At 30.2% G+C, this 12,134-nt stretch overlaps 4 protein-coding genes across 15 annotated transcripts in view; 1 reads left to right on the forward strand and 3 right to left on the reverse strand.

The window, feature by feature from the left end:
- LOC122519548 (mitogen-activated protein kinase-binding protein 1) overlaps nt 1–387 on the reverse strand; it is a 99,276-nt gene extending 98,889 nt beyond the window's left edge. For all 6 annotated transcript variants that reach the window (XM_043639068.1, XM_043639071.1, XM_043639070.1 and 3 more), the window contains exon 1: nt 103–387. The gene's annotated coding sequence lies outside the window, so the exon portion shown is untranslated. The remainder of the gene's footprint in view (nt 1–102) is intronic.
- A 191-nt stretch (nt 388–578) lies between these two features.
- Nucleotides 579–5,542, reverse strand: LOC122519551 (synaptotagmin-1-like). Of its 7 annotated transcripts, none has more exons than XM_043639078.1 (10): nt 5,267–5,542; nt 3,983–4,149; nt 2,920–3,039; nt 2,746–2,831; nt 2,536–2,664; nt 2,251–2,448; nt 1,522–1,674; nt 1,317–1,437; nt 1,065–1,237; nt 579–989 (listed from the first exon to the last, which is right to left on the reverse strand). In XM_043639078.1, exons 2-10 carry the CDS (start codon nt 4,122–4,124, stop codon nt 780–782), a joined length of 1,332 nt encoding a protein of 443 aa, XP_043495013.1. In that variant the 5' UTR covers nt 4,125–4,149; nt 5,267–5,542; the 3' UTR covers nt 579–779. The 7 variants fall into 7 exon arrangements, with proteins under 7 accessions (XP_043495013.1, XP_043495011.1, XP_043495010.1 ...); XM_043639076.1 differs by having other exon boundaries at nt 2,743–2,831; nt 5,088–5,541; XM_043639075.1 differs by having other exon boundaries at nt 2,743–2,831; nt 5,083–5,541.
- Nucleotides 5,543–7,367: 1,825 nt separating this feature from the next.
- LOC122519554 lies at nt 7,368–10,432 on the forward strand. Its single transcript, XM_043639082.1, has 6 exons — nt 7,368–7,444; nt 8,080–8,213; nt 8,683–8,763; nt 8,945–9,072; nt 9,293–9,445; nt 9,712–10,432. The coding sequence occupies exons 2-6, from the start codon at nt 8,153–8,155 to the stop codon at nt 9,913–9,915; spliced, it is 627 nt and encodes a 208-aa protein (XP_043495017.1). The 5' UTR covers nt 7,368–7,444; nt 8,080–8,152; the 3' UTR covers nt 9,916–10,432.
- On the reverse strand, nt 10,387–11,949 carry LOC122519553. The gene is made up of 2 exons (XM_043639081.1): nt 10,979–11,949; nt 10,387–10,850 (listed from the first exon to the last, which is right to left on the reverse strand). The coding sequence occupies exon 1, from the start codon at nt 11,851–11,853 to the stop codon at nt 11,053–11,055; it is 801 nt and encodes a 266-aa protein (XP_043495016.1). The 5' UTR covers nt 11,854–11,949; the 3' UTR covers nt 10,387–10,850; nt 10,979–11,052.
- Between the last annotated feature and the right edge of the window lie 185 nt (nt 11,950–12,134).

A 12,134-nucleotide genomic window follows, 5' to 3' on the forward strand; every position in this document is an offset into this window, starting at 1 on the left:
CGTAACGGTCATTGTATACGAGTATGTGAAAGAGCGAGAGAGATAGAGAGAGAAAGGTTACATTTATTCCAATTAATTGAGACTTTGCATGTGTACACTTACGATTCAATTCTTGATGCACGCTTTGTCGCCACCGATTGCCAGAATCCAGCTAGCACAGGTGTGTCCTTGCATAAACCAGGTGGAATGATAACGATGCCAATGAGAATGGCGATAAAAGCGAAATTTAGCCGATAAAAAAATGTCAATGCTATTAAAGTAGACAACGACGACAACGCAACGAGGAAAAAGATCAAACACACGGGACACACACTCACAGAGTCACAAAACAGACTAAAGCCCGCTCGTCAGAACGAAAAAACTACCATCCGCCGCGCCGCCACCGAGCCAACTGGCGACGCGAGCCACAACGCGTTCTTGTCGCCCTCTGTCGGTAGAATTGATCTCGATCGACGCGCCACCACCTTTTCAACCGCAGACACCACTCTTACCGGCGCCAAATTTGATTCCTTTCTCTCTCTCTCTCTCTCTCTCGCTCTCTCTTTCTATCTCTTATTTTTATTTTTAACTTATTGGGATTATTTAATCAATGTGCGACTTTTATTTTAATCTTTGGATATTGACAAATACGTACCTATATACAAAGTATGCTTTAAATACAAAGTATAAACACGTGTTCTTCTATAAAATTAATAATAAATTATCATAAACAATATATAAAATATTGTTTAACTGTTAATGTTATATCTCTTCCTTAAAAATTAATAACAATAACTCCTTTATTTCAATGTGTGCCAAATGTTGACTAGCTTTCTCGGACTTTGTAAAATCAAAAACCAATGTAATCTTTCAATAGAACCCCTAACTCCTTTTCCAAGCGCAACCTTACCAATAAATATATCATCGGTCTTTTTATATGAATTTACTGAAGAGTCTTCGCTATCGCTCGGATTCTCGTTATTACTCGTTGGTTCATTTTTCAGCGAAACCTGAAAATCATCTCGTTTAAACTTACTCGGTCTCGTTTTATTCAGAAAGTTATTTCGATCATCAATTATACGTGCCCTGCTGCATAAAACAATTAAAAATTGCACGGAATCCAATTGATCATATGCCACATCGAAAGTCAACGTTTCATTGAATTCCGGTTGAGCAACAGCGTGTAGCGTTCTCGTTTTCCTCTTCTTCAATTTCTTCCCCGTCTTTCCATTCAACATCAATACTCTTACATATGGATCTGGAAAGCGTAGAAGATAGAATTTCTCGATCGACATTTAGAAAGTTACCTGCTGAAACAAATGAGAAGCGTAACTTACAGAATTCATTTAAATTCGGTACAAATTTGAGTGCTTTAATGTTCCGTAGTTCCATTATGTTAATTGTCAACCTCTGCGCCGTAGGCAAATAACTTACACCTAATAAAATTTTGCCAAATTCCTACAAGATCAAATTATTCTTTTGAAAATTCATAAAAATATACTAAATGAAATATAGAATACAAAATAAAATCTATGATTATACCTGACAGGACGGTTTCATTCTATAATTGAACACATGTTTTTCAGGACTTTTAAATATTATTTTAACATCCTTGACTGCCATTTTTAATGAACACAATTCAGTGTGATTGGCGTACCTATCGTGATCGTATGCTATAATATCTAAAATCCATTCCTGTTGAAAATAAAATAAAATAAAATAAAAAACGATGCAAAAGTGTAGCGACAAATAATGAACCTCCCAATCGGAAGGAATGTTAAAGCGAGCAGCAAAGAGTGCCTGTGATTGGCAACTTGTTATACAGACAAGTGTGATCAAATGATTTTCAGGAGTCAGCGAAAGGAGCAATGTCCAAAACAATATATGCATAATATTTCAAGTATGCTTGATTTCATTGGCAAACATTTTCATTACAATTCAAGTTAACTTATCAATGTCAAGCCTAACAAAGGTAATAATTTTTTAACGAGTTTTAACGCTTCTCCTAAACCTCTCCAAGTCCATTATTTTTAATGGCTTGTATTTCGTTAGCATCCTAACGAAGTTTGTCATTGAAATTTCGTGCGAAAAACAAAAAGTAAGAAAAAACGTGTGTTACCTACGAAAGGATTATATTACTAACACAGCTTATCACTCTTTCTCTTCCGCTTTCTTTATTCTTTTTCTTTTTCATGACATGCTTTAAGCGTAACGCATTATGAGAGAATATAGCAAATGGTAAAAAAAGGAAGAACAATAAAATGAATATACCTTAACTTCGTGCGGTTTAGCATTGGCCACCACAAAAGTTTCCCTGTAAATCGGATTAGCCGTATGTCTGATGCCCCTTGTTCTGAAACTGTGCAATTTCATTTGCTTCCTGTGACTCCACGATTGTTTCACAATATTTAAAGCTACGTAAGGCTCTATCGTGCAATTGTATTGTTTCGGTGGAAGACTGGATACCGCCTACAAAAACCAATTACATTCGTATTACATTTTTATACTCGACTATTTACCGAATATTAAACTATCGAAAACATTTTGTATTAATACCTCGATACCGACGACGAACTTTCCTGTAATATCATCGCAAGGAGGCAAGTATTGTAAACTCAAAGTCAATTCCGTAGGAAATATTTTCTCTTTTTTATCACTTTTTCGTTTTTCTATATGAATAAGGTTCTGTGAAAAAAATAATATGATGAATAAATATTTTTCAAATGATTACAGAGATTCAAATCTAATTGCGATTGAATTTACCACCATTGAAGAAGTTTCAATGCTCTCAAATTGGCCAGACATTGAGTTGACCGAATTAGTTTGAAATTCAACGTTTTCACTGATCGTTCCTATACACATAAATATATCTTTCAATTAAAATATTCCTTAATATTAACTGATGTGTTTAAATATACTACAAAAATATTAAACCATTACCATTGTTGTCATTTTCGTAAAGACTTCCCAATCTCCAAGATCTGTAACTTACACCGTTTAATTTTACGTTCTCGTTAGTTTGTCCTCCGCTTCGTGAAGGAACTTTCGTTGATTTTTTTTCTGCAAATAAACAATTTATCATTCATCTTTGAATTACATATAAATTTTTATTCGTTAGAATGTATCATCGAGTAAATACATAGGTATATATAAATGCACACTATTATAATATTAATAAATTGAAAACTATGTGTCTGTGCAAGTATTGTTCTTTATACGTACTTGTCGAGTTGCATAGTTAATTATGTAATCGTACAAAGGAAACGGAAAGTACAACGATGACGTATACTACGTACATACTTATTCATCCCGTGATAAAACGAAGGCGTAATCAGCTTTGTCTCGACTTTATCGTACGCTATTCCTTTGTAGGTATTTTAAAAACGTAATATAATAAATAATAAGTAGCTCGATAGATCCAATTAAGTATAAAATTATTTACAAATATTATTAATTATCTAGACATATTACATATATTTTATGTATATAAAGTTTTGTAATACGCGACATTTAATTCAGGAGTGGACAGAAAACAAAAACGAAGAAAAATATTCCTATAACAATGTATCCTGTTCACCCTTGTTTAAAAGTTATAATAACTTTTGTGTTCCAATAATCTGTGACAGTTTTATCTTCATAAAAGGTGCTTGAGATGACCACACTCGATTTGTATCCAAGCTTGCTTGTATCATCGAATTCTACTCTTTCAAACATTCCAGATATTTGTTAAATCTTTTGACAACTTTCTTATGTACGTGCTCGAAGTTTTCAAATAACTGCAGAAATAAAAATCTAATTACACACTTGTAACTTTTAATAGACAGCAAATAAAAAATAATAAATTATATTATAATGAATTTTTTTTTTTATTAATTTGTGTCCCCTGTTCACACCTGAAGTAGGTCCTATAAATTACGAAACACTCTGTATATATTACATATATATATTTATTTAATATGTAATAAATCTAAATGTTGTATATATGTATATATAAATATCTTACTACATCTTCTTGTGCACTCGTAACCGATACATCCAGGTGTTAAAAAGCAGGCGGTAATAAGTAAAACAAAGAGAACAACTGTTGCAACAATGACGATCAATATAATCCGGCCCCATGGGCCAAACAAGCCGGAGTCCACCATTCACTACGATCCTCAGGTCAAGGTCCTTTAATACAGAGATCAAGATCAAGGAAAATTTTCTTAGAAATTTAATCTATTTCTTATACATATATACTATATAATTATATAAATTTTTTATATGAATGAAATATTATTAGATATATTTAATATAAAATAAATTTATTTATTTGTGTGTTTATCATTATCTATATATATTTTTTTTTAATATATAATGTAGGATTTTCACCTAAAATTTTTTTGTTTGCGTCGTTTAAAATGAAAAGAAAAAAGAGAATAAAAAACACAAGTAACTCGCGCAAAATTATTTCCGGTACGTTATCACTTCACTCTCTCTTTAGTTTTAATTTTTTATATCATATTCTGCTGATAAAAATAATATTCACGTATATTATGTGTTTTATATAATTGTCCTATTTTCAGGCCAATTACTAGTTCACAAAGTAAGTTTAATACTTATATTTAATCCCACACTCGTAGAAGTTACGCGTAACTCTAACGAGTAGCCGGTAAGTTTAAAAAAAAATATAGAAGAAGTATGGAACGCAATAAGAAGAAAAAACGATAAAGAAAAAAAAAAGAAATATATAAAGAAGAACTGGCAACAAGTGGAGAACACTTGTGTCACTAAAGTTTCGCGAACTCCTTCATAATCCGTATCGTTCTTTGTATCCTTTGTACGAAATCGATTAGAAAAACGATCAAATCGATTCTATCATTCTTTGATTTTAAATGATGAACAATCGTCAAGGATTTTCACATTTTTCTAACAAAGTATTTATAAAACGATGAATCAGACACTATTGCATGGACACACCTGAATCTTAATTAAAAACGAACAGGTAATAACGAAAAAAAAAATAAGAAAATAATAAAAATTATTTATATCGAGTAAAGAACACTTAAAGAAAAAACTTCAATTGCTACAACGATACACGTACATGTTACATAAATAACGTACTCAACTATTGTACACACGTCATTCCACTTTTAATGCAAAACATAACGCAAGCATAACGATATTTCACAGTGCTAATCATCGTTCAAAACCAACTTCCGCGTGACAAGCCCTAAGCATGAACTATTTTTTTTTTCACGAACACTCGTCACAGATAAATCTTTTCTCCTTTTTTTTGTACAATTACCTTCTTCTATGGGACTCATCCGTACAAAGATTAAATCCCATTATGACACTGACACGTTTTCTATCGTTTAATCATTGAGATGCATTATAATGCACTAAAAGAGAACAAAGTTTTTTCCTATGTAAGTAGTATGTATGTACGACGTAAGTAATACGTCTGTAATGTGACCAATCAAAACGAACGAATTGATCGACGTCGAACGAGCGTCCTTCGTCGATCCTCCTCGACGAAATAAAAAAGACGTAGAGACAAATGCAACGTGTACCGTACAACACGACGTACCGTAAGTATTTACAGATGGAGAAAGAGAGAGAAAGAGAGAGAAAGAGAGAAACGTATTGCACGTTACATTCGTGTGGTCCCCTCTTCGAACTTCCGTGCACCTTCGCGCCTATCTATCCTTTTCCGTCTTTATCCGCATACACACATATGCACATCAGACACACACACGCGCACACACATACACACACATATGAATATCAGAAAACGATACGACGTAACACTTTTGTCATTAGTACGTGTGTCATTTTCATTTGTGTGCGCGTGTAAAACTATGCATGTGTTGTTTATGTTTCTAACCGCACGGAGCACAATGCCACGCGTAGTTTATATATGTATGTATATGCGTATGTGTACGTTTATGTGTGCATGTGTATAACTAACGAGGAAGGCACGTGTTATCGTTGATAATGCGAAGCAAGTATGGTCGCTTTCGTATACACTTTTTTCTACATTGAAAATTTTACGTTAGACGAACTAAATATTAAATGTCGTTTAATTTCTTTGATTATTCTTCTTTGCTATTATTTTTTTTTTCCTTATGAAGTTGCATTGAATTTGTTACACGCGTTGAGAGTCACTGTCGCATTCTTCATTGATCTTTTTTTAATAATTAATTATAATGAATTTTATTTTCCCACACATTATCTTAACTTTGATTGTTTACGAATGAGAAAGCATTCAATTTAAAGTATTTGCTGGTTTCACTTTTCAATTCTCATTCGTTGATTTAATCGTGCCTTTTTAGCAAAAATAAAGAGAAAGAGAGATCGTTCAATTCTTGATAATGATTACTCTCTACGCTTTCCATTATTCTTTCCGTTTTTCTTGATTCGAGCACAACAAAAATCACGTGGGTTAAAAAGAAAGAGAGGAAGAAACTTCGCGAATGCGAATGTATATACAAACTTTTTATTTCAATAATATTTAATGATGCACGGATTTTTGAATATTTTTAATAACAAACACGATCTAAATAAAATAGAAGAAACTAAAGATCGTCGTATAAAATTATAAATAAAAACTATGGTATTCCTCAAGACCATCCAGTTTATCAAGATCGATGCAAAGATTACTGGAACGAGGCTATGTAACTATGATTGAATTTTTTTTTTATTAGACTTCTAGTTCATTGTTTCATAAAACTTAAAAAAATGTACATAAATACATCTCATAAATATCTATATTTATGTAATATATAAATGTCTAATTAGTTTCTTAAATATTTAATTAATATAACATGTACGTATACATATATACATACAATATACAGGGTGTCCTGTAACTGATGATACAAACGAGAAGTATAGAACGAAAAAGTAAATCGAAAATATAGAATAAAATTTTTGTTGGTGAAAAATAAGTTTGAAAATTTATCAAATACGTGTGTACTTAATTAAAACAAACTTAATAATCACTCGCTGTTAGCTTGTACTATCAGATACAGGACGTATTTTTATATATGTCATAAGAATCAACATACAATTTAAAATACATGCTAAAAAATAATATCTTTAAGCATAAAATTATATATTTAATTATTTTATTATGACGACACATCTCTCCATAAAGATGTCAAAAGATTGATATATAAATAATATATATAAAATTATATAAATATATTAAAAAAAAAAAAGATAATTAATATCTAATAGATAGCAACCGTTTCGAAGGGTCAAATGTAGAAGAAAGAGAGTTTGAGACGTCAATATCAAGTGGTTCTTCTGTTGTTGACCTCAATCCCCGATCCACGTCCGTCCTTTCACTTTAAAACTTCTTCCCGGACACTTAACGATGTCGAAGAACTTACCTGCACATTCTGTAACGATTCAGTCTGTAACTTAGTTTACACTGGTACGCTGTGCTACGGTCTCTCTAGCTTTTACATTTCACTTTCACGTAAGTTCAATCATTAGAGATTGCATGAACGTTCGAACACGAAAATGATTCGTTTGCAAATTATCATTTCTGTGGTCTTTAAAACGCTTGTTTCCATCGATCTGTCCTATTTAAATTTTATATAAACAACAAAATAAATATAAAAGATCTTGTGCGATCGAAAAATCAATCATTCAAAGATTTATATACAATATATGTATATGTAACTTAATTTGTTAACGAAGTGAGAAAGTATCCAAAGGAAAAGTCATTTAAGTGCATTTACTTAGTGAAAGCTGTGTTAAGAAATACCATTGCTTCATTTGAATAAATTCTGTGAACATCGTAAATGTGTTAATTTATGCGTACTTTTAAAGTAGAACGTTTACAAATTTTTAATTTTTACATCTTACTAAAACACCTTGACCCGTTTCGAGTTTGCGAAATATGCTAATATCAGTAATAGAAATTTTTTATCAATCAATGATTTGATTTATGATTTACGCAAGTTTAGATTGAAATCTTGTTAATCTACGATTAATAAAAGATATTTATCTATTGATCCAAAATAATTGTCAAACTTGTAAATAAACTTTCATTCATTAGAACAAATCTTCGGAAAGTATATTCGTTATAATTGAAATTTTCATTTTCAGTGATCGAGAAAAATGGAACTATGCATCTATTGAATACCTAAAAATATATCTAAGAGATCAAACATTTTAGGTGATGGCTACATTCGCAAAGATCTCGATCATAAGACTGAGCATTGTAATCATTCTATTCAATTGTAAGTGCTATTTATTGCTTCGTTGCAAATGCAATACAAAAAAAAATCTTTATTGCTTTGATCATAATGTAAAAAAAATTACAACCATCAAAGCATACCAATGTGCACTATTTTCTCTTTTGAATAACTTATCTCGTAATTATTTAAAAAACAAAAAAGATAGAAAAAAGAAGCTTATGAAATCAATGAATTAAATCATACAGAAAGATCAAAGAATTACAAATCGTTTCTGTGTATCATTATTTTCATTAATTCTTCTTTCGCGGCACCAGTTGAAAGGTGATAAGATCAACGCTTGTAATTTCTATTCTGTGTGATGTAACGATAGTGAATAGTGTAACGTAAGACTAGAGTAACAACTCTTAAAGTAAAGTGTATCCCTCTTTCTCTCTTTCTTTTTTAATCTCAACAAGTATCCACCTTACGTTTTGAACCATTTATGGAACTCCACAAGTGAAAATCTTTTCAGATGCAACGAGTCTGATTATACCGGAAGAACTTCCTACGATACTTTCGCTAATTTATTCTAACATACCACCGATAAAGAAAGGTAAATAAATACGGAAACATGTCCGTTAATTTCATATTCTATCGTGAATTGAACCAATACTTTCACCTACTACACGTAATTCTAATCATATGTCAAAGACAAGAATATACAATTTCTAATCTGTTATTACGTATCCTCGCTAATTTATATCTAATGTTACTACTTTATTTCTAATGACAAGGAACGGACTCGAGACTAGGCATTGGTTTCCGGCTTGGTGAACATGCTGATTTTCAAGTTCTTCTTGAATTGGGACCTCAAACTGATACTGATCCGATTGGTACCAACGATTCCAAAAAACGAAGAGACGTAAGAAATATTTTAATAAATATGCCGATGATTACAAGTTAAAAAAAATTGATTTTGCGATTTATATATAATATTAATAATTATATAATATCAAATAAATTATATAAATTCACTTACAATCCATTTTCATAATTACCGACAAAAATGATTAAATAATACCATAAAATTTTTAAATAAAATTTTTTAATTACATATGGTGTTTTCTTTTTTTTTTTAACAGGCGATGTACATGGCTGCGATGAAGGGAGAATTAGGCCCTTTGGCACAGGCTATCGCAAAATATCAAACTGAACGTAGGATACATGAAGAATTAGAAAAGCTTAAAAAACTTGAGGAAAAAACGAGGATAGTTGAAAAAGAAGATACTAAAAATGTAAATAATTTTTAAGAGAAGTGAAGAAAATTTCGATACTCCTTAAGGATTAACGAAAGTGATGCAATTTTATTTTTTTTTCCTTCTGTGTAATTAATTAAATATAAGCTGAAAATGTAAACATTATTTATTACGTAAATCTAAAGAAACGTTGCTTCAATTAAAATTGGTGCAATTATTTAATTTCGTGCAAATATTAACATTACTTTTTTCTAATATCTTTTTGTTTTTACAATTACTCTATAATTAAATTCTGCATATTCTAGGATACCTCCAGCGATTGGTTGATGAAGTGGAGTAAAGAAATGTCGAAGTCCTCCAAGAGTGAAGTGCCATTGAAACAAATTTCCACCGAGGAAATTTCTTTAAATACCAGCGATAACAGCAGTTTGTCACATCAAAAAACACAATCTATTGCTGCAAGCAAGGAGAAACTAGAAGAGATCAAGAAATTGTATAAATCACAGTGAAAATTGGTAATAATAATCAAATTCGTTTATAATAAATTGCCATATGCTATAAAACGGATATAAGACATTAATTGTAAAAAAAAAAAAAAAGAAACAAGTAATTTCATATAAAAAATTTCACTCTCTCTCTCTCTCATAACTTTTATTATATTTATTAATAAGTCATCTTCTACACAAACGACAAAACTAATATTATATCTATAACATAGCTTAGACAAAGAGATTTTTTAATTGGGCAGATATATTCATGTGTTAAAAATTTCTCCCTTTCTGTAAATATCTATACATAATTATTTTAATCAAAACTATACTAATTGTAAGCTTCATCCGGCTACATGAGATAAATATGTTATTAATATCATCTAAAGAAAAATGTAATGTTTTTATGATAATGACTTGAATACAAATAGTTACAAATACATACGTTTTCTGATTACTGCAAACATGAATTCAGGAAAGAGAGACAAAATATACCTGTGTACAATATTTTAGTATATTAAACGATCTTTATAAATTATATATATTAAATTTGTTTTATATATATTAAAGCGAATATTCGTTTAGAATATATGTTAAAAACATTTTATTCCTATGCTTTACAATTAAATTTGATATATCTCAGGTTCATATTTCACATTAAATTTGTACCTGATGTAATTACATCACATTTATGAAATCTACTGCCCTGAGCAACTGTATTCAATAAATTTTTGATGTGTCATTATTTAATAAAATTTATATAATTCGTGTCAACTATCAATAGCATTTAAGTTATCTATTTGTACAGATTTAACATTTATATGCAATATTAGATTTGACCATACAAAAAGTGCATGTACCAAAAGTAAATATCTTCATTGTATGCCCTGCATTTAATACTTTGAATACATGTATTAATCCAAACATCTTCATTGGTCAGAATAATAAATTATTACCTAAAACATAAAAAACAAAGAGATTATTTTTATTTTAAATACATTGCCATAATTGTAATTTTATGTTAGAGCAAGATAAAATAGTATATAAGAAATAATTATAAGATACATCTTTAAATAAATCTTACATTAAAATATGTAATGTAACTGTATTTTTGTGTTATAAATTACTCTATTATAGAACTTTATTAGAGTAAAATCCTTAAGGTTGATCCACAATATCAATATCTTCTTTATTTTGTACTCCTTCTATCTTCCTTTTGGTATTCTTTTTCCTTTTATTAGTCGTTTTATAATTTTTAACAAGTCTGCGTCTTTCCATACCATGCTTCGGTTTCTTTTCGCTCAACCAAATATTTTCAACAGATACGTTTACTTGTGTACTTTTGCGTGTTCTTTTTGCGATAGCAGAATCTTCATTTTTATTTTGATTATTAACATCGCAAACATCAACCTTTGTATCCATATTTTGACTATCTTTCTTCAAAGTGCCATTTTTACTTTCTTTATAATCTTTACTCTCCTTTTCATTTAGCTTTATGTAGCATCTCTTCAATCTATTAGTTTCTTCTTTGGTATCCGTTGTCCCTTGCACTGACTTATTATTGCTTTTCTCTATATGACTAAATTTTGTTGAAGTTTGAACATTAAGCTTCTCTTCGTGGTGTTCATTCTCATTTGTTACGTTATCTGTTGGTTCCTCCTTTATAAAAATTTCATGTGGTGAATCAATTCTTGAATGATCCTTCTTTTCCTCAAATTGTATTCCTTTGAACCTTAACCATTCTTTTAATTGTTCATTTTCTTTCTGTACAAAATCAGTATCATATCTTATTAAACATAGTTTCTCACGCAGTGCTTCCTTTAATTTTATTTGCTCCTCATTAATTTGTTTCATTAAAGTTTCCATTTCAGGATCAACAATCTTTATATCCATCCAAAGCATATTCGTACGTACATGTTCTATGTTAGAATATTTATTTTTATTTTCTTCAAGTGCCATGATGCTGAAACGGAGTATAGGGACGGCCGTTACAACTCAACACATTTCTATGACTCCTCGTTGTTTTTGGCTTCGTTCATTAAATCACGTTCTATGTTACCGACATAGTAAAGAAATAATTGAAGAAGATTGTAGCGCCACTATTTGATAAAAAATAAAATTTTATATCTAAAAATTGTGTATATTATCATTTATATTTTTTAAATATAAGATAATAATAAAAAAATATAATTTAAAAAAAACGCAGCCAATGAGCTCGATAGTACTTACGTTATATCAAA

This window comes from Polistes fuscatus, unplaced genomic scaffold, assembly GCF_010416935.1.
Source record: "Polistes fuscatus isolate 324 unplaced genomic scaffold, CU_Pfus_HIC Scaffold3, whole genome shotgun sequence".
Lineage (NCBI taxonomy): Eukaryota > Metazoa > Arthropoda > Insecta > Hymenoptera > Vespidae > Polistes > Polistes fuscatus.

Bases quoted from the DNA above. Each gene is read 5' to 3' on its own strand.
- LOC122519551 (XM_043639076.1), bottom strand. From the start codon at position 4,124: ATGGTGGACTCCGGCTTGTTTGGCCCATGGGGCCGGATTATATTGATC. The intron at 2,449-2,535 runs GTATTAATACAA...TGGTTTTTGTAG, and splicing joins AGTTCGTCGTCGGTATCGAG to GCGGTATCCAGTCTTCCACC. The intron at 990-1,064 runs GCACGTATAATT...GATGATTTTCAG, and splicing joins TAATTGTTTTATGCAGCAGG to GTTTCGCTGAAAAATGAACC.
- LOC122519553 (XM_043639081.1), bottom strand. From the start codon at position 11,853: ATGGCACTTGAAGAAAATAAAAATAAATATTCTAACATAGAACATGTA.
- LOC122519554 (XM_043639082.1), top strand. From the start codon at position 8,153: ATGGCTACATTCGCAAAGATCTCGATCATAAGACTGAGCATTGTAATC. The intron at 8,764-8,944 runs GTAAATAAATAC...TCTAATGACAAG, and splicing joins CATACCACCGATAAAGAAAG to GAACGGACTCGAGACTAGGC. The intron at 9,446-9,711 runs GTAAATAATTTT...TGCATATTCTAG, and splicing joins AAAAAGAAGATACTAAAAAT to GATACCTCCAGCGATTGGTT.